Consider the following 26,131-nt stretch of genomic DNA (forward strand, 5'->3'; position numbering starts at 1 on the left):
TAAAACACATTATCATCAGCAGCAGCAGAAGCAGCAGTGTAATTCATCCGAGGTCGTTAATATTCATCATATTATTTAGTCACAAAGGAAACTCATCTGGCTGAATGTCACAAATGTAATTAATGAAGTGACCCCAGAGGTCATGGCTCCTTTCACCAAACGCCTTTCACACATTGCTGTGTCACACACACACACACACACACACACACAAATATGAAACAGGCAGACACCTTCGCATACCACAACATTCATAAAATGGCTTCTCTCGGTTAAAGCAAAGGGATGAGACCAGAGCATGCACCAAAGCAGACTTTATTTAGCTCAGTGGAGTATGGGAAGGGAAAGGAAGAGAAACACACACCAGAAGGGGAAAATTTGGGGAGGGAGAGTATAGAGACACACTAATCCACCGGAGCAGGACATAAGGACAGGTGCACATCACAGGTATCTTTTTGGTCATCACTATGGCAACAACATATCCAGAAAAAAATAAAAGAATAGTTTTACCTACAGTAAGGATAACGGAGTCCCTTCACCATAGAGGACCCCAATATGTACATCTTACAGTCACTAAGATCAAGAGAATATGACAAATTAAATTTAAAATAATCAGTATACAAAAAAACTGCCTTTGTGGTATTTGGAATGCACATTTCTGTACAGAAGAAAGCTCATTGGTATTGTCGTAAACATTGGTTAGTTTAAGAACAAAACGTGACAGAGTTAGTCAGTCCACATCCTTTGGAAAGTTGGCTGTGATGTCAGTCTGAGTTCAGCAAAGCTGTTTTAGTTGGACAAATGGACTAGAGACATTGCAACACAGAAAGACTGACACCATACCAGTGAAAGGTTTGGGGCTAAACTCCTTCAAATAGCTATGCAGTATCTCCATAAGTATTGAGAAATTAATGCCCCAAGCAGGTTTCTCTAAAACTGGAAGCTTGAAAAAATATTTCTGGTATTACGAAAGCCATTTTTCTTTTTCTTTTTTATCTTCTGAGTAGGGGTAATTAATAGGATACTGAAAAACAAACCTGATGGAATTGAGCCCCACATATTCATTTGTTTTCAACATAGGAGCAGTTTATCAACAGCATCACAGTTATCATTACAGTTTGTAGTCATTAAAGCCTAGTGGTAAAGCGATCAGAGCATGCATCTTTCTACAGCATCATTAGAAACTACAGTACATTAGCAGCAAACTGGACATCCTTAAGGGCTGAAGTTCAACACTATGGTAAAAAAGAAAGAAAATAAACTGCAACATTTCTCAAGAGAAGTAAAACTCTTTAACCGCTATATTACAGACTGCCATGGCTCTAGTTTGGGGTTTTGGTTACAGTCTCCAGTGTGCTTATGAGAGGCAGAAAACAGTAGCTTAGATATAGGGACTCCTTCCTTCTTTAAAAACAGCAATACATCGTCAAGTAAACAGTAGCGCTTATTTTTGTAGGTCATATGGTTAAAGTATTATCACGTCTTTGGATTTTTGTCTTAAAGCATTAATTATTGTTTAGCTATTATTGTTATATTATCATTATTACAGTTAGAATAAGGACTGGTTGCAAATGAACACAGGAAGAAAAGTAGAGAGAAAAAGATGAAAGGAGGGAGAAAGAGGGAAAATAAATTAAGTGTACAAAAATAACATCGATAACATCCAAAGTTGTTCTCAGCTTTCCGCAGTAGCTCCCTATCTATAAGTGAAAAAGGGAGCCATCTCTCAATCATCCAATGAAGTCTTGAGTCAACCATACAAAAGCTAAATACTGTACATTTACCCCTCACACTATTAAACACTTTAGTTTCAATAAGGTTTTTATCACAATCTATTACTCAGAGGTGAAAAGCTCAGATCTTTGAAATACAGATGTTTTTGTAGGTATCTTTTAATACTTAGTCCAAGGTTAAACCATGCCTCTTCTGTTTTAAAAACAGAAAAGTACAGTATTAAGATCACATTTGAAGCGGAGCCATGTTGAGCTGTTGACCTGAGCATAGAAAGCTTTACATTAATCACATAACATTGGTCAGCCATTGGTATATTCAAATAGAACGGAAAGGCAGTAAGTCACCTTGCCGGAACATATCAAAGCTGTCATAATCTTTTCATAATCATGACACTATTATATCGAAGCAAGACAGTTTATCTCAATCCATAAGATTTATATTAAGAAACTATTACTAAACACACACAATGTAAATTTGAGTTTGGTTAAAGTTTTCATATACAGTATAATGGTTGAGTGCTATAAAAAATAGTTTGCCCCGTTCAGGACAAACTGGCCTTTACGTTCTGTGCTATTTGGGCTGTTATCCACTAAAGGAACATAGAAGGTGTACATGTACAACAGAAGACTCATCATTGGCTTGTGGAGGGTGACGCTGCAGTCTGGCACCGTATCAGTCTATTGGTACTCGGCTTACTTTCGCCAGCTGCAGATCTCACCCATTTACTGTACAGACGTCAGCTCTGCAGTTTGTTATTGAAAACAAACATGTTGAAACTAAATCCACAGACATGTAAAATTTTGGTTACGAGCTTTGGAATCTGAGTCAGTCTTTACAAAAGCTCTATGTGAATACCTCCATCTATTTTTCCGTGTTTTTTTTTTTTCATCATCTTCTTTTTCATCCACTGTTAACTGCTTTGTTTTTCTTCAAGTTTATCTTTTGGAGCTCTCTATTTACACTAAAATCTCTTTGACAATTTCTTTTCCAGCCTCTTACAGACTGGCACTACATGCTACACAGCTAGTCATTAAGCACTGTCTGGTGGAGGGCCCACTGTGAGTCTGTCATGCAGACTGAGAGGTAGACTGCAGGTCTAGCTGGGCAGTGAGGTCACATACTTGGAGAATGCTCTTTGGCCTCTGTGGCATCTGGTTGGTTTTTATCAAGGTGGTGTTTGGTTGTAGTAAGGTGTCTGACGGATAGGGAGAGGGGCTCTTTTCAACAAGAAAGGACAGACCAGGAAAGAGTTTTAGAACAATATGAAAAGAAGAAAGCTGTGGTGGAGAGGACTTGGTTTAGGCTATCTCCTACTTTCAGTTGAGAGTTTCTCTTTGGGCCACTGTGGCTCGGCATCTTTGGGGTGTTTAGGTTACAGGTTTGGCAGCAAAGTGGAAAGGGTATATGGTTAGAGGACGATAGCAGGTGCAGGAGAGGTTTTGGGGAGAATGTAGTAGAAGGAAGCAAAGGGACCGTAATCTGCCTCTCTAAGCTCTGTCTCTTTCCCCTGCCCCTGCGGACAGCTCGGACTGCTCCCTCTCGGCAGAATCAGAGCTCAGGCTCCTGGCCCTCTTCTCCTTGGCTCTGGCATTCTGGAACCACACCTGCAAAAAATATTTGTAATGTATAAATGAGCTATTACCCTTAAACAACTTAATTGTTCTGAAACTATCGTTTTTAATCTTTAATACATACAGATCAAACTGCATTTTATCATTTATGAATATTTGAAATGTACCTGCACCACTCGGTGAGGCAGTCCCAACTCTTGGCCCAGTGTCTCACACTCATGTCGGTTGGGGGTACGGTGGCTCCTGTAGAAGTCTCTGAGTTGGAGTACTTGGAAGTGGCTCATCTGTGTCCTTTGGCGCTGCTGCTGATGTTGGTGCTGTTGCAGACTTTGTGTCTCACCCCAATATGAGCTTGGGCCCCCAGATCCCTCAGGACTAGGAGACCCTTGGTCAGCCATACTGGAACCCTCATCACATTGGTACTCCTCATCGTCTTCCTCATAGTCATCATCCTCCTCTGGGTTGTTTAGATCAGTGGTTGAAGACAAAGAGGTCACAGGTGGCTTTATAGTTAATTCTTTGTTAATGATGACATAGCCATGGTTTGGGATGAGGTTGGAGGAGATAGATGGGCCTGGTCTGTCCATGACAGATGACATAGCCATCCCAATCTGCCCATTGGATCCATTACTCATCGATAAGTTGTAGCCAGCTCTCTCAGCCTCTGCCCAGTGGCGTGACCTCATATGGGCATCCAAAGCACTTTTCACCTTGAAGAGAGCCCTGCAGAATGGACAGCGTAGGTGGTTCAGACCCAAGCTGAAACTGGATCCTGGCCCCATTGACCGGAACTGTCCTTTTCTCTCTCTGGCTCGTGTATTCTGAAACCAGACCTGTGAAGGAAAGACCAGCATGTTTTAAAATTTGAGATACACAAAGGCATTAAGTCCTTTTCTATGCCTTAATTTCTGTCCCTCTCTCTCTCAAAGCATTTACACATATTCAGACACAACAAACATTCATAAAATACCTGAACCACACGTCTTGTAAGGCCTACATCGCGTGCAATCCCTTCCAGGACTCCTCTGGTGGGGTTAGAGTCCATGCTGTAGCGCTGATACAACACTTCAAGCTGTTCTGGGGTGATGGTGGTTCTCTGACGCTTATCCCTTCGGTGCTCCTCCTCAATCTCTCTACTGCTCCTTTGGCCTTCAAAACTGGTCTCTGACATAAGCTTTGAACTCTGCTTCATGGGTGTCAGGGAACTTTGAGAGAGGCTGCTGAGGGTGTTAGTCGAGTGATCAGAGAGTGTGTTCTTAATTTGTATGCTATTTAAGTGTGAAATCATGGGATGTGTGGTATTAGGGTGCATCTGGGACATAGCACCTGAAAGCATTTGGCTGGCCATCAGGGAATGGTTGGGGTGGAGCATCATGTAAGGCATAGGTCGGTCTGTGAACCCAGGGTGGAGAAATTGGACCTGGGACTGAGCTGCCAGGAGGTGCCTGGTCTGATGCTCCTGCCACAGCTGCAATGAGGGCAAGGACACTGGGCAGAGACTGCACTGGAACTGAGTCTGGGTTTGGGGTTGGAGATGGTTTTTTGGCTGGGTTTCAATGGATAGGCCAGAGGTGGCACCAGGCAGCCGAATGTGGCTCGTTTCAGACTCTGGAGCAGCAAGGAGGCTGAGTGATGTATCAGCAGGCTTTTCAACAGTTTGATCAGAAGGAGGGCTGTGCGCATGCCCGGGGCTGGAATGAGCTGTGGATGCGATGGTGGGTACCGTTTTTTGTAAAGAGGAGGAAGAGCGAGGCTGGGTTCTTTCTGTAGTCCTTTTTGGCTGCAGATTGGGCTCAGGTTGTGGAGAGGACCCTATTTTCATGGCCTGAACAATTTCTTTATGTTGGATGTCTGCATCTGAAATTACATTTTTAGTTTGAACAAGAGCTGTGCTCTTGTTAGCCTGTGAAGAGATTGTGTTATCTTCCTGTTCCCTACTAAGACGTGTTGGTTCACCTTCAGCTGTTAGATGCTCACTTTCTGTGCAGTGAGAGGAAGAATCAAGGACAGGGGAGTCAGGGTTTGTGTAATACTCGTAAGTCAGATCCATGGAGTTTTCATTCTGAGATTCACCTTGTCCTTCATCCCCACAGCTGTTATCATCATCATCATCATCATCGTTCTTGTAGCAGCCATTTCTCTGTCTGTGACTGTTGTCAAGCTGGTTCTTCCCCTCTAATCCATTGTCTGCCCCCCGGTCTTGATTTTTGCGGGCTCTTTGCCTAGCATTTTGGAACCATACAACAATTACTCGGTTAGGAAGAGACAACAGAGCAGACATCCTGTCATATTCTTCCTCTCTGGGGTAGGGAGTCGCCTCAAACACCCCCTGAAGGGTCTCCAGCTGTTGCTCCGTGAAGCGGGTTCGGGAAGAGCGTCTGCCTCTATGGGGCTCTCCTCTCTGGAGGTCTGTTGTGGCCTGTGGGGAGGTGTTGGCTGGAAGGCCCGGAGACAGTGAACATGGGGAAAGTGTCAGAGGCAGGTTTTGTGCTACTTCCTCTCTGGATTCCTCCAGGGCTATGGTTGGGGGGTTATTAAAATTGTAAGGTGAATCCTTGTCTCGCTGGCGCTCTTTAAATAGGGTGTTGCGAAACCAGTGTTTGATAACTTTATGAGGCAAACCAGACAGAGCAGACATCTTGTTGATCTCTTCATCACTGGGGAGGCTGTTAATATCAAAGTGTTTCCTCAGAACAGTCAGTTGCTCCTCTGAGAGTCGGGTTCGGGTTCTCTTACCCTGTTGTTCAAGTATTGTTGGGCTGACTTGGGGTTGCTGTCCTGTTTGGATAGGGCTGGGTTGGGATGGTTGACCCAACAGTGCAGGATTGAGCTGTAGAGGCTGACCTTGCAAAGCTGGGCTGAGCTGTGGTTGTTGCCCTAGCACTGCTGAGTTGAGTTGAGATTGGAGTTTTGCCAACTCGGGGTTCACACTTGAGTCTAACCAAGGTTGGGGCTGGAGACCCACAGACTGCATCACAACTGGAGAGAGGAGAGGTAGGTCCATGGGAAAAGGAATGTGGGGTAGGGGAAGCTTAGGTAAAGGAAGCTGGGGCAAGGAAAGAGGAAGCATTGGTATTTTAGGTAAGGTACGGGGTATGGAGTTAGCTGTGGATGTAGTTTGAGAAGTAGCTGTAGCAGATGTGCTTGGGATGGGTGCCTCTTGTTGAAATTTGTGAGGTTGAGAAGAAAATGGAGGAGAAGAAGGTGCAGGGGCAGTTGGTGTTAGGTCTGTAGCTGAAGTACATGTTTTGGTTATGGGATCTGAAAATGAGGGTACAGGTGAGGATGTAAGACTTTTCATTTGAGGCATAACTGGTTCCGGTGCTGGTTCTGATTCTGAGGATGGGACTGGGGCTGCAGCTGAAGCAGTTGAATTATCCCCAGATTTAGGCTGTGTGAGTGGGTACATCTGGTCATACTGCAGTCTGTATTCTCTAGAAAACCTCTCCAGTGCAGGAGTGGGAAACAGCATCCTATGAATGTACTCCCGGTGGCTTTTTAAAATCAAGGCATCTGAAAAAAGTTTGCCACAGTCTCTACACTTTTCTCCTCTTCCACAACATCCTTTCTCTTTGTTTGCCGATTCCTGATCATTCTGCTTTTTCTCTTGTGGCAAATGTTCTCTCTCTCCATTGCCCTCTACTCCTTGGTTATCCTTTTTACAGCCTTTGATCATTCCATCCTGTAGTCCACTAAACTCATTTTTTTCTTTTTCTGAGCATACCTCCATTTTGTTGGTATCAGAGAACTCCTGTTTATCTGGTATCATATAAGTTGATATCTGCTGCTGGTGTCTATGTCTACTTTGTATATATTGCAGTGCCAACTCATAGCCATAACTCTGCAGCAGGGCTCGAAGAGGCTCCCCATTCACAGCAGCATAGGGCACTCTGGGGGGAGGACACTGCAATCCAAGAAGATTAAATGAAGAGGAATCAGTTTCCACCTTCTGACTCTCATTTTTAACAGTAGGAACAAGCATATCTTCTTTTTCTTTCTCAGGACTAGAATTGCTGTGTTCTCTTTCTGACAGGTTGATGGAGGATCCACTGCAGCCAGCTTCGACCTTGGCTTCACACTGCACATGATCATTTGGTTGGTTAACAGTTGAGTTTGAACTTTGTTTTGGGGGTTGTATCTCTTCTATTTGAGGTTGGGACTCCCTTTTAACTTCTGCCTTAATCTGTTCTTTTAGGATAGAGTTAGCAGATAATAACTGACTAAGTTCTAGGCTCTTAACAGCCAACTCTGGGTTAAGATTCATGTCTCCTGACATGTAAAAGGGCAGAAGAAGTTGCTGATGCAGAGAGAGCAAGTTGTCTGGTGCCAGGGAGAAGTGTTGGTTAAGGAGATTATCTGTCCCAAAGGATAGGTGCTGCATCAATTGGGACTGGAGCAGAGCTGTGTGTTGTAACTGGGCTTGGGCCTGGGCCTGAGCCTGGACTAACTGCTGCTGCTGCTGTATTAGCATTAGCTGGTTTCTTGATGCTATAAGTTCTGCCACTCTCTTTTTAGCCTGCTTGCTTTCAGTTGGGTTAGAGAGGGTTGGCTGGGCCTCTGCTGCTAAGCCTGGGCCTAAACGTAAAGAGGTTGAAGAGCTTACTACATCTGGCCTCTTGGTGAAAGGCAAACTGTTGGATGTTTCTTCTCTGTTGGTAGCAGCCTGAGTGGCAGTAGTGGAGACTGACACTGGAGCCGCTACACTAGATGCTGGGCTCTGTGGAGCTAAGTTCTGGGCAGCACGAGCTCTAGTCTGATGAAGGACAGAGCGAAGATGTATGTCCAGTGTGGAGCTCTGGCTATAGCCCACTCCACACAATCGGCAGCGGTAGGGCCTAGGATCTGGGCCACGGGGAGCCTCGGGGGCAGCAACACCTGTGCTAGAGTCCTGTAGGGCTCGTCTGGCCCGGTGGAGATGGGACACAGAGTTATAGTGGACCAGAAGAATGGTTTTCTGCGTAAAAGATTCAGAGCATATTGTGCATTTATAGGGCCTGGTTGGATCCAGATAGCGGTCCATTGTGGGGTTAGAGCTCTTTTTGACAAAAGAGCTGGAAGTAGGTTCAGATATGATCTCTTTCTCTGGCTCAGTTAAATTCTCTTCACCTCCATCAACTTCACCAACCATGTCCTTCTCTTTTAATTGTACTTCTTCTTTGTGTTCCTCCTTTCCCTCTATACTTAGTGCTTCTTCATCTATCTCTTCATCCTCATGCTCTCCTGCTTCTTGACCCACTTGAGGTGATAAGCTAAAATCTTGTTGAACTGAACTGTTAATATGCTCCACGTATTGAGTAGTGTGATGCGGTAAGAGTGTATTCTGCCCCTGTGTGTTGTCAAGCTGTGAGTGTGTGTTCTGCATGTGTCTCTGCAGGGCCTCCTGACTGCGGCATTGTCTCGAGCAGAGGGGGCACTCTGTCGCCGCCCTCATGGCATGGTACTGCCAGTGCAGCTTGAGCTTCTCCTGAGTGGGGAACGCTAGACTGCACCTGCTGCAACGGAAACGGTAACCATGGCGATCAGGAAGGGGAGGGAGGTCGCCGAGCGGGGAGGACGGCGGGGAGGAGGGGGGGGTCTGAGTTGGGGACTGAGGAGCCAGTCTACCATTGGAAGGGTGAGTGGTGTCTTCCAGGGGTGGGGTGAGTAGAGCTGTGACATCTTTGGGTGCGGCTACATCTCCCTCAGTGTTCTCTACTGAAATTCCTGCAAAATGCATACAAATAGAAAATAGTAATAGTGCATTTTAAATAATATTAGGCCAAGAAGACAATGTGTTTTGAACAAATTACCATGACATGTTTGTTTGGTTTGGCATTTATGATTCTTCAATTAACATCTAAATTGATGATGATTGGTCAGTTTTATAATGATTTTATCATAATTTTATACCAACCTTTGTTTTTCTGTGAATCAACTGAGGCACTGGAATCAGCAGTATATGTACAATTTGTATCGTTATTCTTGGTGTTTTTATTTTTCTGACTATCATCTGTCTGTAGTTCTGTCTGCAGCTGAGGCTGCGGTTGTTCCATGGATAGTGTGACCTGGAAGAAAGAAAATGTGACAGTCTGTCAATTTTGTTTGTTTTTTTATTGCCAGTAACACACCAATTCAGACTGAAAGAAATATGGGATATTACCATATTTTCTTAATCCCACATTATGAATAAAACATTTAATTGTACAGGATAATAGCAAGCAAATATCAAGATGTATAAACATGAGGGCCTGCACACCCTGTTCTAATATCATAAAACATTAAAGTGTGAATCTGTAAGTATATCGTTACATCTTGCACCTGCCTGCACAGCAGTATAGACAGCAAGGCACATCAATTTGGTAATAAGTGTATATGTTTGAGATATGTGTGTGTCTGCCCTTCAGCTCCTGCGACACCCTCCAACATGCCCCAAGGGTTTAATAAAACTTTACTGAGCTGAATAATGAATTTATTTAAAATCATTCTTCATATAGAAAAGCTCCATCTCCACAGCTTCGAGCACTGAGAGCAAATACTATATCTATGCGAACAGCTAGCTACCCTTAGGAAAGGACGGACAGCTAAAGATGAGATTTACATGACAAGAGTTTTCTCTGCGTAACAGCTTCATAAGATAGAAAGAGAAGAACAACCACACGCACACACACACTGCAGAGAAAACTGAAGGTCAGGCTTAATCTAGAGAGCGTAATTGGAAAGCAAGGTACATAATGGCCATCATCACCTCAGTCTGAATTAATGAACCTCAATTACTATCAGAGAGAGTGAGGGAGGAGAGGGAGGGAGGGAGGACGGTGGGGGGTAAGGGGTGTAGAATATGAAAAAGAGAGAGCAGGGAGGGAGAAAGTATGGGGCAATGAACAAAAAAAACTGCTTCGGAGAGAGAGAGTGAGTAAGGGAGGGGTAACGCATAAGAAATTGAGAGAGAGCTTGGGAGAGACAGAAAGGGAGGGGCAAGGACAGAGATTGCTGAATAGGAATGATAGGAGTAGCTGGAGGGGGGAGGGAGGGACAGCAGAGGGGAGAAAGGGTGAAAAGCAGTCAGTCAAGTGGAGGCGAAGAGCGCGAGAGACAAAGGCCACTTAGCATACGGGCCAGGGATATGGAGGATGGTGATGTGGATAGATGACCAGTCTTTGTTAGTTGGAGAGACACAGTAAAAAGCATGGGGGCCCCTTTTTAGCTTGACTGCACTTCTGGTAATAGAGGGCTACTTAAACATGCATTATAGAAAGACTGGCTCTTCCCTCACTCAGTCAAATCCTCTCTCTTCCACTCTAAAAGACGCGCATACACATACACACAGAATGCACGGCTGCATCAAAGATGATAGCGGGGAGCTACTTAAACATGCATTAAAAAAAAAGCGCTGCCTTTCTCTGTGGTGCCTTCTTAATGGAATTGTCTCCCTACATTTCACTCTCCCCCATCCCCCATCGCTTTGCCTTCTCGTTTTCTTTTGCCTCCTGACAAACGCAAATACAACAAATACACACTTGCATACACTTACTGTGCTGATGAGCTTGTCTACACAGTCCTGCGCCACATTGTGCACATGTGTGAGATGCTGTCGAAGTTGTGTGTGTGGGAGTTTAACCTGGCACAAAGGGCACTGGACAGTCTAAAAAAAGTTAAAAGAAGAAAAGAGAGAGAAGTAAGAAAAATTGTTAAAAAAAGTGTTGGATTAGAAGACTTAAAGAGAGCACTGATGTGCTGAGTTTGTGGCATTACACTAGGACAGCATTTATTGTGTCTGTTGTTACATTTTCTATTCACCTGGTCATACTTAAATTATTAAAAAGTGTGTTAACTGCTCACCTGCTGGTTCTCATTTTGCTGGTGTATTCTGGGGCGTTTGGTTAAGATAGAGTTTTCCACTTCCTCGCATCCAGAGGATGGACGCTTGACTGAGGGCAATGACTCCCTCTTTTCTCTTTCCTCGTCACTAGTTTCTTCTTCAAGTAAAAATTCACATGAACATGTAAATAAGATTGATATTTATGTAATATATTATCATGCTATCATTTGAGTTAACTATAATATGTTGTAGAATGTGTTGAATTGTTTTGCACATTGAAGCAGCCATACCTGTCTCCTCAGAAATCTGCTTTACCCCCAAGTTACAAGTGTCTTTGGTTGTGTCCAAAGGACTAGTGGTGGTCTCACTGGAAGTTTCCATATCCTCACTGAGCTCTCCTGGGAGGAGACACAACACATAATTACGTTACACAAACATTGTGCTTCAAACTATCTATGATAGAAACTATCAGGCTAATTGTAGTTCATATTATCCTCTAGATAGCATCCTTTAAAAAAAGACCAATGTCTTTGGACCAAACTTCATTCTTCTTGCTTGCCTCCATACACTATTGATCAAGTATTGATTCTCCATTAGATTCTCCTCAGGGGTGGAGCAGACGTAATATGGACTTACAACACATCAGTTCACCTCAATAAGTCTTAATCCGCACATAGACAAATCACAGGATGGACTTAGTTTACAAGTGAAGTGTTGAACTACTAATTTTAGATGTTGTGCCAGCAGTTCACGCAATCCAAACGATGTCAATTCAGCGTTTTATCTTGAACAGACTGCAGACTGGTGACTAGCCTCCACCTCCCCCATTCTTATCCGGGAGATTTGTATTGGTCCATTGATTAGCAGGTGCTAGTTAGCTGTTGCCAGGGGTTATTGGGGATATAACGAGGATGTATATCGACAAATCAATTTACTTGGTCAATACCTCAGCAACAGCCATTACTCATTTTCTCACTCTTTTCATCTTAATCCACTGTCTGCTCACGGATGTCAGCAAACACATGCAACATGAAATCAAATAAGGCCGCACAGTTCATAATCTCACCTGTGACACCATCAGGGCTTTTCCTGATGGTAAAAATGGCTGCCAGCTCCTCTCCGCCTAGTGGCTGCAGCTGTAGTAGCCCTTCCCTCTGCTGATGGGTTAGGGTTTGACTGTGTTTCAGTACTTGGAGTTTAGAAGAGGAGGAGTGGTTGCATAGGAGACAATGGAACAGCCACGAACCTCCATCAACCTCACCATCATACTGCTGCAGGAACTAAAAATAATGAGGTAGAGAAGGAGAGAAAGAAAATAATTATGGTTGGACAACATAATTCATGAATCTAGTCTGATTGAAGTGAGAGTGTACTGACTCGGTAAACCCGGACGCTGGCCTCGTGGTGTGAACTGAGGGAATGTCCTCGTAGCTTGTCCAAACTGCTGGTCACGTAGTCACACAAGTTGCATCTCAGCTGGACGGGGTTGCCCTTAGCAATAAGGGATGCCCCCTCCTGACCCCTGTCCCCACCCTCCTGGAGGTGAGCAGCCAGCTGGTACCGGGTGCGGTGTCTGTCAGTCTGGCAGTGCAAGGAGAAGTTAGCCCTCAGCGGGGTGGTGTATCCGCACAGCCTGCAGTGGCAGCCACCAGCGACCAGGGAGCACCACTCAGACTGAGGCAGAGAGCGAGGGGCGTTCAGGTGCTGCTCCACAGACTCTAAGCTGTCAGACGAAAAGCAGGAGCAAACAAGGCATTGAAACATGCCCTGGGAGAGGGGTTCAGTGGGGGACAGAGATGGGGCTGGAGGGGGAGAGGGGGAGGGGGAGGGCGAAGGAGTCAGTGTAGACCCAAGGGTGACTGGCTGATCTGTGACTTGTTGACTGGTCAATCGCATGTTCAAGGAGAGCTCAGCACCTAAAACACAGAGGGATCTCCTGTAAGAATATCCTAATTTTTTTATTTTTGGATTACACTGAGAGACGCATTACTCACCTGTGTTTTGTAGGTGTTTGAGCTGCGGGGCAAGACTCCGGCAGTGAGACAGATAGTAACCTCTCTGGAGCCGTAGCATATTATGTGTGTGTTTCTCGCTGGTGGTGTGTATGCGCAGGTTGCGGGCAATGCTGGTCTCATAGTCGCACACATCACACCGCCACCGCTTACCATGAGAGTGAGTGTGTGCAGCTGGTGTGAGCTTGGCGGGCTGGGTAGTGGGTGTGGGAATAGAGAGTGGGGGCTTGTATGTGGGCTCATCTGCTGTTTGGCCGTCGGAGGAGCTGCCATTGTTGGTAATGTTGGAAGTGTGCATGTGACCATTTGAGTGTCCCCCATTTTGAACATTATTAAGGTGTTTATCCGACTGCATGTGTATGCTGAGGTTGCCTTTCGATGACGTAGCGTAGTCACACACCTCACAGCGGTAGGGCTTGTAGCCACAGGCGTAGGTTTCACCACGGGCCAAGCGAGGATGGGGTTTCCCCGAACTGCAATATCCACACACACCTCGTGTTGAACCGCCACACACACACTTTCCCCCGGAGGCGACACACACACACTGGCCTCCAATCTCTGGATGTTTCTCTTTCATGTGGACTTGCAGTGTATGCTGAGACTTATAGTGCCAGTTACACTTGGGGCATTTCAGCGTCTTGCAGGAGTTGCGTGAGTGCATTATGGTCATGTGACTGGTCAGTGAATTAAGAGAGAGGTCTTGGTTGAGGTTTTTAAGGACAGCTTCTTTCTGTTCTTCTTCTTTGTCTCCCTCGTCATCCACCTCTGTGTCTAACTGGCTGTCATTTGGTTCTGGAGCTTTGGCACCATCTCCATTGGAAATGGAAGAGTGAGGAACCCCTGCCGGCCCATCATCCTCAGCAGGTGTACTGGCAGGCTCCGTACCTGCCAGCGGAAAAGCCAGAGTAGACTGCTGGGATTTAAAGCTCTGAGGAAACCCAGAAATCCAGCCCTGATCTCCCTTAATGTCTTTTACCTCTGTCTCGCTCAGCAGGGCAGGAGAAGAGGACGGACTAGTGAAGTGCTTTGGAGAGGTGGAAAGAAAAGGGGAGGACTTTGGAGAGGTGGAAGGAGTGGGGGAGGGCTTTGGAGAGGCGGCTATGTTGCGGTCGAGCGTGCCACTGGCCTTCGCAGTGCTGGAAGAAGAGCTGTGCTGGCTCTGTTGAGGTATTAAAGAACATTTGGATTTGGTTTGGCTTTGGTTTGAGATGGCCTCCTCCTCTTCCTTCTCCTCCTCCTCCTCTCCGCCTCTGCTGCTAAGGGTTGCTGGGAGGCCCCCTGTAACTGATGCCTCTCCCACACCTACATGTACCTCCCCTTCTTCCTTCCTTTGCCCTGACAAATATCCCTCCCCGAAGTTTTCCTTCATCCCCTGCTTTTGACACGCTCCGTTCTCCTGCAAATGTCGGCCTCGTTCTTTCTGCTCACCTCCCTGGGTCTCTTCTCTAGCCTGGGACCCCTCTGCGCCCTCCTCCTCCTGCTGAGGCAGGGTCAAGGACTCTTTGGCAGGGGCCATGGCTGAGGTATGAGAAGATGACCCCTGCTCCGGAATGACCGCTAGGGTCAGGAGAGGAAGAGATAAAGCCTGGGGACTGAGGTCAGCATCTCTCTCCTCTCCTCCCCCTCCATCCCCTCCTCCTCCCTCACCGCTGTCCATACCAGAGGCTACAGCTGCCACGCATTACTACCCCACCTGTGTTTCAGAAAAGAGAAGAATAGAGCAGGACAGACAGAGACAGAAGAAAAGTGAAGAAGAAAAAAAAAGGACAAAATGAAATACACAAGTCATGTTAATAATATTGCATAACAGTGAAGGCCATTGATTACAGTCCCTGGATAGCATCTGTTCAATACTGCCCTCACAGTGCGCAATACAGAGGCTGGTTATTCAGGGGTTAGCGTTAGCCCTTAATGGGAAAATCAATAGCATGAGTGCTAAACTAGGTAGAGGAATGCGGGTAAAGGCTACACAGGAGGTCTATAATATTCCTCAGGGGATAGGATTAAAAAAAGAACTGAATGCTTCTGAGCTGAAGGGCTTCCACTAAATTGCCACACTTGGATAAAAGCGAATAAAAGAACAGTTTTCAAAGCCAGTGTATCGGTCTCAACATCTTTTACTGTGCATTGGTACAGAGATATTATAAGAGGAAACTGGATCTCTGTTTAGCACGAGCCATTTTATGATACGCAGTGCAAACACAGGGGGTAGCCACAATATATTAACACATGTATAAACTAATTTAGTCCAAAATACAAAATACTTGTATGAAGCTTTTTTAAATGAATGAAATTAATTTTTGTTAAGATTTCAGATGCGTGTGTTACAGTGCAGTATATTACATTTCTCCTCTCCCTATTGTATGTGTAGCATTGTGTACACCTCCTGTAAGTCCTATTACTTGCACACTATATACACAAACACTGAAGCAATGATGTACATTAAAATAATGAATCTCTTTTTGCAATAAATGGAAACTTTATGTATTATGCATGTACAATGAATAATGAGTGTTTAAAAAAAAAAAACAATGTAAAGCAAATGAATCTATTTCAAGATTGCATTTCCTTGGCTTTTGGGATACATGAATGACCATAAACATTTAAGTTAATCATTACAATTTCCCAAAATTGATTAATAAGGTTTACAAAGAATCTGAATGACCAGCACAATTATGCATCACTACAGAGACTTTCTAAAAGATAAATCGGGCTTCTCCTCTTCTGTTTCTGACAGATGGATGCCAGATGAGACAGATACATCTCTCTTAATCGGTGTGTCCCACAATCTCATTACTGACCTTTTTTTTTTTTTTTAAATCAAGGAGAGACCTTAATGTACCCTTTCACCTTCTCCTTCAACCACCCAACCAACCCCCTCCTGCTGAAACACCCTCTCTCTCCTGCAGCCACCCCCTCTCTGCACCTTAAAGATATATGGCTCATATCGGCACTCTGATAGTGCTTTAATGTACTGTGTTTATGTCACAGGCCACAGACCCTTGCCCACTGCAGCTGTCCACTGTCCCGCTGGATAGTGCTGAGGGGCTAGCCTGCCTGCCAGCAGCTGAGAACAGTCTCTAATCTGATAAAGATTTTCATTTACACTGCAATCAATACCCCGTGTCTATCGGCAATGTAACTATTTATACAAACATTCCTGGCTCTCTATCGATCACAAGTGCAGGAAACCATCATTTAACAGTGTGTGTGTACATCTACTGTATGTGTGTGTTAATGTGAGTAAATCCTCTTGTGCACTGCAAACTAATTCTGATAATGTCAATTAAGCACACACACACAAAACACCTGAAATCGTACATTTAATTAATAGAAAAATGTGAATGCACAAGACATCTTTTTTATTATGAATACGGATTTTGCAACATAAAATGATGTCCAAACATCCAACAACAAAGTGTGTCCCCTGAATCTCTATGTTAGGGTGTGTGTGTGTGTGTGTGTGTGTGTGTGTGTGTGTGTGTGTGTGTGTGTGTGTTTTAAGAATAGAGAGAAAGGATAAACAGGGGTGTGAGGGGGAGAGAGAAAGACACAGAGAGAAGAGTTGGGTGGCTATACTTTAGGAAAATGCATTTTGTTTGTCTTTCTAGGGACCTGGACAAATAGCCTACAGTTGGACATGGACAAATACTGTTATGAACGCAACTGCTTTGCGTGAGGACCGCGCATACAGCCTACAACACCTAAAGGTCTCAAGGTAATATCACTAAGCTGTATTTTTGCATTATTCTGGGAACCTTAATAACAGGACTGTTGGAGAATACCAGACGGGCAGCGACTTGAAGTACACTCCCCGTCTCTGTCTGTGTTGTCAAGCCACTAACCAACACTCAGCCTCCACACTACTTCTGCCTTTGTTTACAGTGGACCGCACCGTACCACACTCCGATTCAGCGAAACCAAGAGTGATCGCGTTCAGTATCCAGTAACAGGTGACTCAATGCACAAGCAGATCAACAAAACCTCGATTTGTGCGATTTACAGGCTGCACTAACCAAATACCCCTTCCTCCCCACCGCTGGGTTGCTTCCTCCCGTCCCTTTAATATCGTAAACAAATGGCAGACTTACATTTCTGCAGCGGCTCTGGTACAAAGCTCCGTACGCTGAATGTGTAGTAGTCCAGAAAACAATCGTATAGAGAGCCCACTCATTCCTTATGAATGATCCTCTGCGTTTTTACGGAGCCAGGCGGAAAAATGGGGAGAGGGAGAGAGAGCAGCGGGGTCCAAGTTGTTACCAAACAACAGTGTAATTAAAGCTACATATAGGCTGTAGTGAACAGAAGATGGGGGACGGAGGGGTTTGTGCGAGCTCCAGAGGTAGAATGAGTTCTGATCACTGTGGGGGGAAAACACTTGGCTCTTTATTCCTGCTAATTAGTTTCCTTCAAAAAATGGCTGAGATTACGCCCAGTGCGCATGTGCGTAATTGCGCAGACACCGCTAATTAGCCCGTTTGGATCAATAGGATTCCGCGAGAGAGTGGGAGGGAGGAGGGAGGGGAAGAGGCTACAGGGCACCTATAGAGAGGACAAGGAGAAGAAAATATTTTAAAAGTACGAGAAATTAAAGCTAAAACGTGGAATTTTTATTATAAATACGTTTCGCTGTAAAATTCCAGTAATACATTATAGATGGATGTTAAGACAAATACCATGCAGCATTATCTAAAAAATGTAGAGATAAGATATCGCAGAAAAATCTCTAGTTGCACCAACATACGTGATAATATACCACGCAATAATGTCAAAAAGGTCAATATTCACAAAACAGACACAAAAGGCTTTTTTTTTGTAGAATATTGTGATGCCAGAAAATCTGCTACAAAATTCGACACTGTCACCGTGATTCACTATTAAGAACCACAAGCACATAGCAAGGCCCTGGAGGATTATTTTAGGAATGTTATATTGACATTTTTGGGGGGATAAAGCAGCCGTTAGACGCTCACATAAGCATTATGCCCCAGACTTAAATAGCATTATTTTCATAAAATATTCAAAATTCTGTGTGATAGCCCACTTGCTTTGGAAAAGTTATAACCTGTAATAGCAAGGTTTCTTGGCAGACACATATTCACGTCTAACAAAGAGATACAAAAAAAATATGTTTAAAACAAAAAAGGGGGGGGGGTCCTTCTAAATATGTTTGAATATAAAATGAGACATTGCACCACTGACTGTTTTTGGACTGATGGTTGCAGGTCTGGGTTTCGGGCATTGGTTTGCTGGTTCATTTTCTCAGTTTGGAAAACTAAAACAATATTTAAGCCTAAACTGATGTGTTTAGGTCATCACAGAAGACCTTTGGGGTTTTTCTGCTCTGGCCGTCATCCTCGCCACTCGGGTCTATTGTTATGATAATACTATTGTGAATTTCACGCTGGATGTGCAATCTGTCGATCGTCCATATTTTAGAAGGTGAACACGGCATTTATTTGTAATATCAAATTTAATCTTTTAACTTTATTTTGATTGTCAAAGCTGACCTTAGGCTTTTATAAATATACATTTAGAAAGGTGTGGAAGGCTACAATGTTACAAAGAAAGTCCCTATGGAAAAACAATAAAGGAATATTATAACACAGAATATAAAATAGGCTGTAGCATTAACTGCAGTAAGGTTACTATCAGCTCACTGTTGCGTGAAACAACCGCACTACAAGGCCATATCGGAATAGTACATGAATATTGATGACATTTCGTTGTGTTCGTTTTGTGAAAGCTACTGGCATTTTGATTTTGTTTTTGTTTTTCTTGGTTTGGTCTGAATATTTTCTTGCATTTGTGCAACTGTAAATATAGAATCGATGCATTGGTTATTACAGTTACAGTAATGATTTGGCCTATGTTTGTAGAACATCCAATAATTATTTTACGATTTGAAAACGTTTAAAGTAATTGTCTGTCTGGCACGTGCCACCAAGCAAAGATTGCAGGTTATCACAAACATAAATCAGGCACTGAATTGTTCTCTTTATGCATACATGGATATTTTTCTTTTGTTGTTATGATGGCTGCAGTCAATTTTGTGTCATTTTATGAGCAAAAGACAATGACAGTGAATGGTGATATAAATGTAACGTTGGTCCTAGGTGTGTGTGTGTGTGTGTGTGTGTGTGTGTGTGTGTGTGTGTGTGAGAGAGAGAGAGAGAGAGAGAGAGAGAGAGAGAGAGAGAGAGAGAGAGAGAGACAGAGACAATTTATTGCTATAGGTGCGTCTGTGCCTTTATGGATTTGAATAATAAGAAAAAATTTAAAATGTTAATTGAAGCTAAGGCAATATGGGAATCTGCTGTTTATGTTTATCCTTACATGTGCATATGATCTAACACTGTAGTGTATTGTAACATATTACATTTGTCCTTCTTTTGTGTAAAAATGATACCTGTAAACAGATGTCAGGGGGGGAAAACATGATGATGAAGATATGGTATTGATAATTTGAAACCAGTAATGAAATGCATCATAAACAAATCATCTTACATTTTACATTTTACACTATAGTGCTGTGACGCAATAATACAATTCTTTCAAATGATCCATGATTATTTGCATAGCTGGTTCTGTTACATTTATATCTGTATTTGCAATTGCATTTTTTTGGCCCCATTTAAAACAATGAAAAGGAATGTGAACACATATTTGATGTCTACCTTCAACTGGGAGGAATATGTCATAGACTCTATTTGTGGTTCACAATTAATATACACTGAAATACACAGTCCTCTCTAAAGCAGTCCTCACATAAAGTCACATTTTTACAGAAAAGAATAGAATGCAATAATTCTCCTGAATGGTCCAAATGTACGCTTAAAGAAAGTCCAGCACAGATATGAGAGACACTCTCCCTAATGGACACATGCAAGTTCATTTCCGTAGTGATAAATATAGATTATTTAACCGATAGTAAAGCTCTTATGTGAATGTACATTTACATTTACAATTTACACACTCACACACTTCTTGCATACACACTCAAACATGCGCAGGCCGTACTGTAAAATACGCCATGCCCTCAGGTGTATGCCAGGGGTTGTTGTTTTCACTGTAATATATAGTTAGCCCTTCCACCAATTTACCCTGTCAGTGTTAATGGGACAATTAACCACCATGATACCCCCCAGGCAGAACGAGAGCCAAAAGCTCCCCAACTCCAAACTTGTCTTTATGACATTTATATGACAAAATATGGGGGAAGCTGGGGACCCATCTGACACCTTGGAGGGTCCTTAATGTCACTCCCTCCCTTGCCCCCACCCCTTTCTGCCCCAGGGTATGGCACTGAGCGGGAAGTGTAATACATCATACAGGAGAGGCTCGTCCAGGAGCAGAAAACTTAGTACTCTGCATCCAAAGCTTCAATGGGGCAACTCTGATTTACACACTGTGTCCACTTCAACGTGACTCTGAATGTAAACTGGCCTTTATAGTAGGCCACACAAACACACTTCCAGCTAACATATTCCAACTTGACCTCTCCCTTCATTTAAACCCTTTTTGGTGTCTATAAGTCCCTCTATCTTTGTCTCTGCTCACATTCCCCCTGTCCTTCTTACATCCCCAAGGAGGCAATAACCTCCCTAGCAAGTGTTTCCCCTTGAGCCGTTGTCATAGTAACTTGTGGACTGGTCGACATGACAACCCCACCATGGTCCAGAGATAGATGATAGGCCAGAAATGGGGAGGGAAAAGGCACATGGGGGATTTGCTGCACCCCCTTTAATTTGGTTTGCCTGAATCTAATAAAAAAAAAAACCTCTTTCCAAGGGAGAGGCTTATTCAGCGTCAATCTGCGTTGCATTTATACAAGTATTTACAGACACTGTCGGCATCCGAGCAACTCCACGACTGTTACCTGCCTTTCTCTACGGCACCTGGATGGACATTATAAAAAATTGTAATAGTAAAAATATAAATGGATTAAATGCGCTATATTCAGAATTTATTTTTTTCAAAGAAAATTAATATACATGGTCAATGCAGGAAACCTGTGTTTTTACATTTTGCTCTTTTTTGGCATTAAACCCAGTCTGCTATTTACAGTTACCACCAAATTCATGAAGAGGAAATGCAGATATCTGAAAAACCATGCAGCATAAAAATATCTACATATTAAACCCTCGTTTAGACTCCATTTCCTAAATCTGAGGACAGTACTGTAAACGTCCCAGCACCAATGTAGTGACTTTGTTATACCACGAGTTAAACAGGTTCAGTGTTACTGCAATTCACTCCATCAGTCTATTACGAAAGGTGCTGTCGGTGGAAGAGAATTGAAAGCTTAGTCTCTAACACAATGCAAAAAAGCCCTAGAATATTTACTGAATACCAAACTGTACATGTGTTAAATGCACAAGCATAGTTGATAGTTGACCTAGTAGATTTGCACAAATACATTTTTATTTATCACAACTGTGCTGTTTTTTTTAATTATAATTGGCCAGGATGGTCCTTCAAATGGAGTGCTCAGTGAGAAAAAAACATCCCTACTTCCGAATTCCTGAGCGAGATGATGAATCCCAACCAGCTCTAGGGGTGCTGCCCCTCAGCTGACCCTGATCTCTGACCCCAGTGTAGAGGAAACTAAAAGAGTTAAAGTTTAAGTTTTAAGAGTTAAAAGAGTTTGTTAAAAGTTGTGATTGTAATTCCAATAAAAAAACAATAAAAACATTGTTAAAATATAGGTCTATATACATATCAAATGTTTAATATACATATCAAATATACATGTACATAACAATATACATTACGTCCAGTCAAGCATTTTAAGGCAAAAAATATAAAAACTAAATCAAGACAACTGAATGATAAATAAGTTTAAAACATTTCACCTCTCATCCTAAGGGCTTTATTATTCTATTGGTGAGGAATCCTGTTTTAAACTTTGTTCACCAAAAACTGCAATACAACATTTGTTTGATTAAAAATAAACATAGGTTGTTTGCCAAAATACAATAGCATAAACAAATGAAATACTGGAGAATTTCCCACCCCTTAAAAACTGATAAAAAGAAACTGTGTTGATGAATCACAAAACGTCTTTAGCTCATAAATTATGTTATATGTCCATAAGATTGAATTATTTTACACTTTACCTCCTAACATAATGATAGAAATACATTTGTAATTACAGACTCTATGATTTTTACCTCAAGTGTGTGTATCAGGAATTTGCTCAGGCACTGGCCTACCTCCTGCCGGTTACAAACACCTTCAAATTCACTTGTGTGCAAAAAATGCAATCCTGACAAACAAAACTGAATTGTTTTACTTATTTTGCACTTTGATTATGAATTAGTCATGCTTCACATCTGGCTTTCTGTTTCTTTTTTTGTTTTGGATATGTTTGATGTGTGAGCTTGTTTTTGTTGCCTCTGCCTTTTGAAAGATGAATTTCTCCTTGGGGATCAATAAAGTGTAGCTATCGTCTCATTTCATCTCATCTCATCACCTCCGCTATGGCCTCCTGCAGGAGAACATTAATAACATTAATGTTAGATGTGGATGAGTGTGCCTACAGGTAGCCAATATTTAGATCAAATCATACTCAACCATAAGTAGAACAGACAGACAGACAGATGGACAGACAGACAGACAGACAGACAGACACAGATAGATAGATAGATAGATAGATAGATAGATAGATAGATAGATAGATAGATAGATAGATAGATAGATAGGGTGGGTGGGTCGAAGGGAGGGAGATTCCATTGTTATTTATTCTATTTACAGTTCACATTAAATGGCTTTGCAAAAAAACATGATGCCACAAAAGAACTGAGCAACAGCGCCCCTCGTTGTTCGGGGCCCGTAACTGAATTTATGCCAAGCAGAAGAGAAAAAAAACAAACACAGAGGGCTTCTCGGGCACCGTACATTCGCGGAAGTTGTAAAAAAAAAAAAAAAAAGTGCGATTTCTGTATGTAAAATTGTATTTACGTTAATTGCTATTATCCATCTTTATTCCAGGACTTTCAACATGGAAGATGAATGGGAAGAGGAGGTACGAAATACCATCAGCGTAACGTTACTAGCGTTTACAGCGCAGCGGTAAACTTACCAACATTAGCATCATGTGGCTAGCCTGTATAACGTTAGTTAACGTTAGCCTGGGGGGGGTCCTGATGGGATGAGGACTACCACTGGTTTAATTTCACCATTATGTTAACTTTAACCTTTCAAGTAAGAGCTTCGGGGACAAACTTCCTACTAAATATGGCTTTGAGTTGTAGAGTGTAAATACGTGTGTGGGACTCCCTGAGATATTCATTCTCTGGTCCAAATATTGTGTAAAGACCCCTGGCAATGTAAATAGTTAACTATATTGTAATTACTTTATGTTTTCTTCTCTATGCTATTTTGACTGTTGCAAAATGTAAATTACGCTTTATTTGTAGGGAGTGTCGTTGTGTTGGCCTACAATCTCTCTTTTTGTCTTTTCGCTTGTTTAGGAGCAGCTTGTTGTGGTGGAGCTCTCTGGTATCATCAACAATGACTTCCTGTCCAAGTGTCGGGGCACATGCAAGATTCTTGTGAGTATCGGATAGTAATGCTTTGTGGTAAAGAAAGAGAAGAAGCCTGGCCATCATGCATTACATCAATATGTGGTCCCTATCCGCAGCGGTTACTAACCGTGTGTTGTGTTCTAGGACATTGACAGCGAGAAGCCCATGATGCAGGTTGGACAATATGTGTTTGCAGGAGAATATGAAAGTAAGAACGCAGCTAAAAATCTAAGGAAAAGCATACAGACTATTGTGTAGCTTAACTTACTTGTGCCTGCTGTTAAAACAAACTGCACTCTCCTCCTTTCTCACTTCTAAAAACAAGTGGTCATGTTGGAATTATGTATTTTTACACCACCTCCCAAAGAGTCATTTTCTAACCTGGAATGCTGTCATCACCGCCAGTGATGGACTTTTGTGTAGGGCTGCACAATTAATCGCAATTGTATCGAAATCGCAATATGGACTAGTGCAATATCCAAATCGCAGGGGGGTGCAATATTTGTTAATGGCAAAATATGTGTCAAACCATTCTGAATTGAGTATTGTGGTGCTGCAGAGATGTCTCGGCCTACAAATCGTATCCTACCGACTAAAGAAAAAAATCTTTGTTTGGTACAGATCCTCGCAAAAATCACACTATAATCATTTTCATTTCTTTCAATGTTAATAATTTTCAATGAAAATGAGAATAATGATACAAAAACGATCATTCCCTCCAATATCGTGAATCCTATCGCAATCGCAATATCAGTCAAAATAATCGCAATTAGATATTTTCCTTATATCGGGCAGCCCTACTTTTGTGGTTTCAGTAATAACGAATGGCCCAACTGCACCCTCAAAAGAATATCTCTGAATATCATAGTCAAGAACATTACTAATTACCTTATTTTGCAATAGAATGTATGGAAATGGAGGCATATTTTTAATAAACATGGTTTGTCATAAGGTTGCTGACTATTTTTACCAGCACAAAAGGCATCCATGAAGTCCTACAATAGATTTTTATCATAAAAAGGATGTTGAACATACATTTGACTCACTGTCCTTGCCTCTTGTAAGACGCCTTGGGAACGTGTGTGCTGTTTGAGGAGGGACCACAGAAAGGTAAGGTTATCCATATATTTTCAATGTATGTATTTTTTTTTTTCTTTCTTTCACTTATTTTCCATTATGATTTTGACACGTCTGCAGAAAAAGCAGACAGTGTTCCAGAGCTCAAGTACATGTGCCACACTGTGAAGAAACTGATGATGCAACGAATCTTCCTCGTTGAGAAGAAAGACGGAGAAACCAGCACAGGTCAGCCAGAACAGCTACACTCCCCATGGTGCAAATTCTGTTGTGATCTATCTCTTCTACTACAGTTAATTTAACTTGTGTTTTGTGAAACCCATTCTTATACAATGTTTCTGTTTAGGAGTAGCTTGACCCAACTCTCTTTATATTATGCAGCTTTACAAATAATCCACTTTGCACAACATTGTTAAAAACCTGAATATGGCCTTTTTGTGTTGTCCCAGCAGGAAATGTTGATAGTGGTGAACAGATGAACACATCTTACCAGTCCGATCAAGAAGAAAATGCCAACCAACAGGGGGAGACAGAAGACGATATGGGCAACACAGATTTGGAAGACTCAGCAGTGGGCTGAGAAATGGAGGCCTTGGCATATTATGACCTCCCTATACAAGTGTAGAGGCACACCAGCATTTGCGAGGCTGTAGGAGACTCCATGTCTGAAACAGACAATTCAAAGACAGTTGAATTTATACAGTTCAGCAATAACAGGAGGAAAGCGTCAGTGTTAATGTAAACATTGCGTTGCTTTCCTTTTCCAAAAACATGTATTGCCTCTTCTTTACTGGACCTCAAAATAAGTGAATTTCATATTTGATGTACAACATAAATATGGCTAAATGACACCTAAAGGGAAAACAGTCTTGTACAAATTATCATGTAAATCCTTTCTTTCCACATAGGAAGGGTCTTGGGAAGGACAGTCACAGAAATGTGGCCGGAGACCTCAGCTCAGCAGCAGGAAGTCCTGTCATTGTGCTTTTATGATATCATCAATTTTTGTTTCCTCTGATCATGATAAATCATTATACTGTTTAACCAGCAGAGGGAGAGAAATCTGCTTGAACTGCAGGGTTATAGTACATCATTTATACATTCAAAGAAGTGAGTGAGGAGTACCTGACTTAAAAATACAAAGTCCCTATTTTTCTGATTTATGATGAATGTACTTTGACTATTGATTTGCTGTGTTAAAGACAACAAAAATAAAGCCTTTTTTTGAGTGGCCTCAGTCTTATTGATTTGTTTTTGTTGTTGTTTTGCTTTTGTGGAATTTCTGCCTGAGAAGATGTGGATTTGGCATTTGGTTACAGAGCAAAAGGCTGTCAATCAGGCAAAATCCATTTTTGTTTTAGCTTTCAAGACTGTAAATAAAGCTTTACTGTAGTTTATGGTGTTTGCCTTTTG

The 26,131-nt window shown here is 42.5% G+C and overlaps 2 protein-coding genes across 6 annotated transcripts; one reads left to right on the forward strand and one right to left on the reverse strand.

Moving 5' to 3' along the window:
• Positions 1 to 296: 296 nt before the first annotated feature.
• On the reverse strand, positions 297 to 17,530 carry LOC120563915 (zinc finger homeobox protein 3-like). The gene is made up of 11 exons (XM_039808419.1): positions 17,204 to 17,530; positions 13,095 to 14,805; positions 12,478 to 13,016; positions 12,167 to 12,380; positions 11,391 to 11,498; positions 11,121 to 11,257; positions 10,813 to 10,923; positions 9,196 to 9,346; positions 4,273 to 9,005; positions 3,470 to 4,135; positions 297 to 3,335 (listed from the first exon to the last, which is right to left on the reverse strand). The coding sequence occupies exons 2-11, from the start codon at positions 14,767 to 14,769 to the stop codon at positions 3,219 to 3,221; spliced, it is 8,451 nt and encodes a 2,816-aa protein (XP_039664353.1). The 5' UTR covers positions 14,770 to 14,805; positions 17,204 to 17,530; the 3' UTR covers positions 297 to 3,218.
• On the forward strand, positions 16,688 to 26,115 carry gtf3c6 (general transcription factor IIIC, polypeptide 6, alpha). 5 transcript variants are annotated; one of them, XM_039808424.1, is made up of 7 exons: positions 16,688 to 16,830; positions 23,106 to 23,139; positions 23,588 to 23,668; positions 23,786 to 23,849; positions 24,707 to 24,751; positions 24,839 to 24,946; positions 25,168 to 26,115. In XM_039808424.1, the coding sequence occupies exons 1-7, from the start codon at positions 16,769 to 16,771 to the stop codon at positions 25,296 to 25,298; spliced, it is 525 nt and encodes a 174-aa protein (XP_039664358.1). In that variant the 5' UTR covers positions 16,688 to 16,768; the 3' UTR covers positions 25,299 to 26,115. The 5 variants fall into 5 exon arrangements, with proteins under 5 accessions (XP_039664358.1, XP_039664359.1, XP_039664361.1 ...); XM_039808425.1 differs by having other exon boundaries at positions 25,171 to 26,115; XM_039808427.1 differs by having other exon boundaries at positions 16,702 to 16,830; positions 23,106 to 23,186.
• Positions 26,116 to 26,131: the final 16 nt, after the last annotated feature.

Source organism: Perca fluviatilis, chromosome 8 (assembly GCF_010015445.1).
Source record: "Perca fluviatilis chromosome 8, GENO_Pfluv_1.0, whole genome shotgun sequence".
Classification (NCBI taxonomy): Eukaryota; Metazoa; Chordata; class Actinopteri; order Perciformes; family Percidae; genus Perca; species Perca fluviatilis.

Coding starts and splice junctions, on each gene's coding strand:
- gtf3c6 (XM_039808424.1), top strand. CDS start 16,769: ATGAACGCAACTGCTTTGCGTGAGGACCGCGCATACAGCCTACAACAC. Junction 23,140..23,587: donor AAGATGAATGGGAAGAGGAG/GTACGAAATACC, acceptor TCGCTTGTTTAG/GAGCAGCTTGTTGTGGTGGA. Junction 23,850..24,706: donor GTTTGCAGGAGAATATGAAA/GTAAGAACGCAG, acceptor GCCTCTTGTAAG/ACGCCTTGGGAACGTGTGTG.
- LOC120563915 (XM_039808419.1), bottom strand. CDS start 14,769: ATGGACAGCGGTGAGGGAGGAGGAGGGGATGGAGGGGGAGGAGAGGAG. Junction 10,924..11,120: donor AGCAAAATGAGAACCAGCAG/GTGAGCAGTTAA, acceptor AACTTTTTTTAG/ACTGTCCAGTGCCCTTTGTG. Junction 9,006..9,195: donor TGATTCACAGAAAAACAAAG/GTTGGTATAAAA, acceptor TGCATTTTGCAG/GAATTTCAGTAGAGAACACT.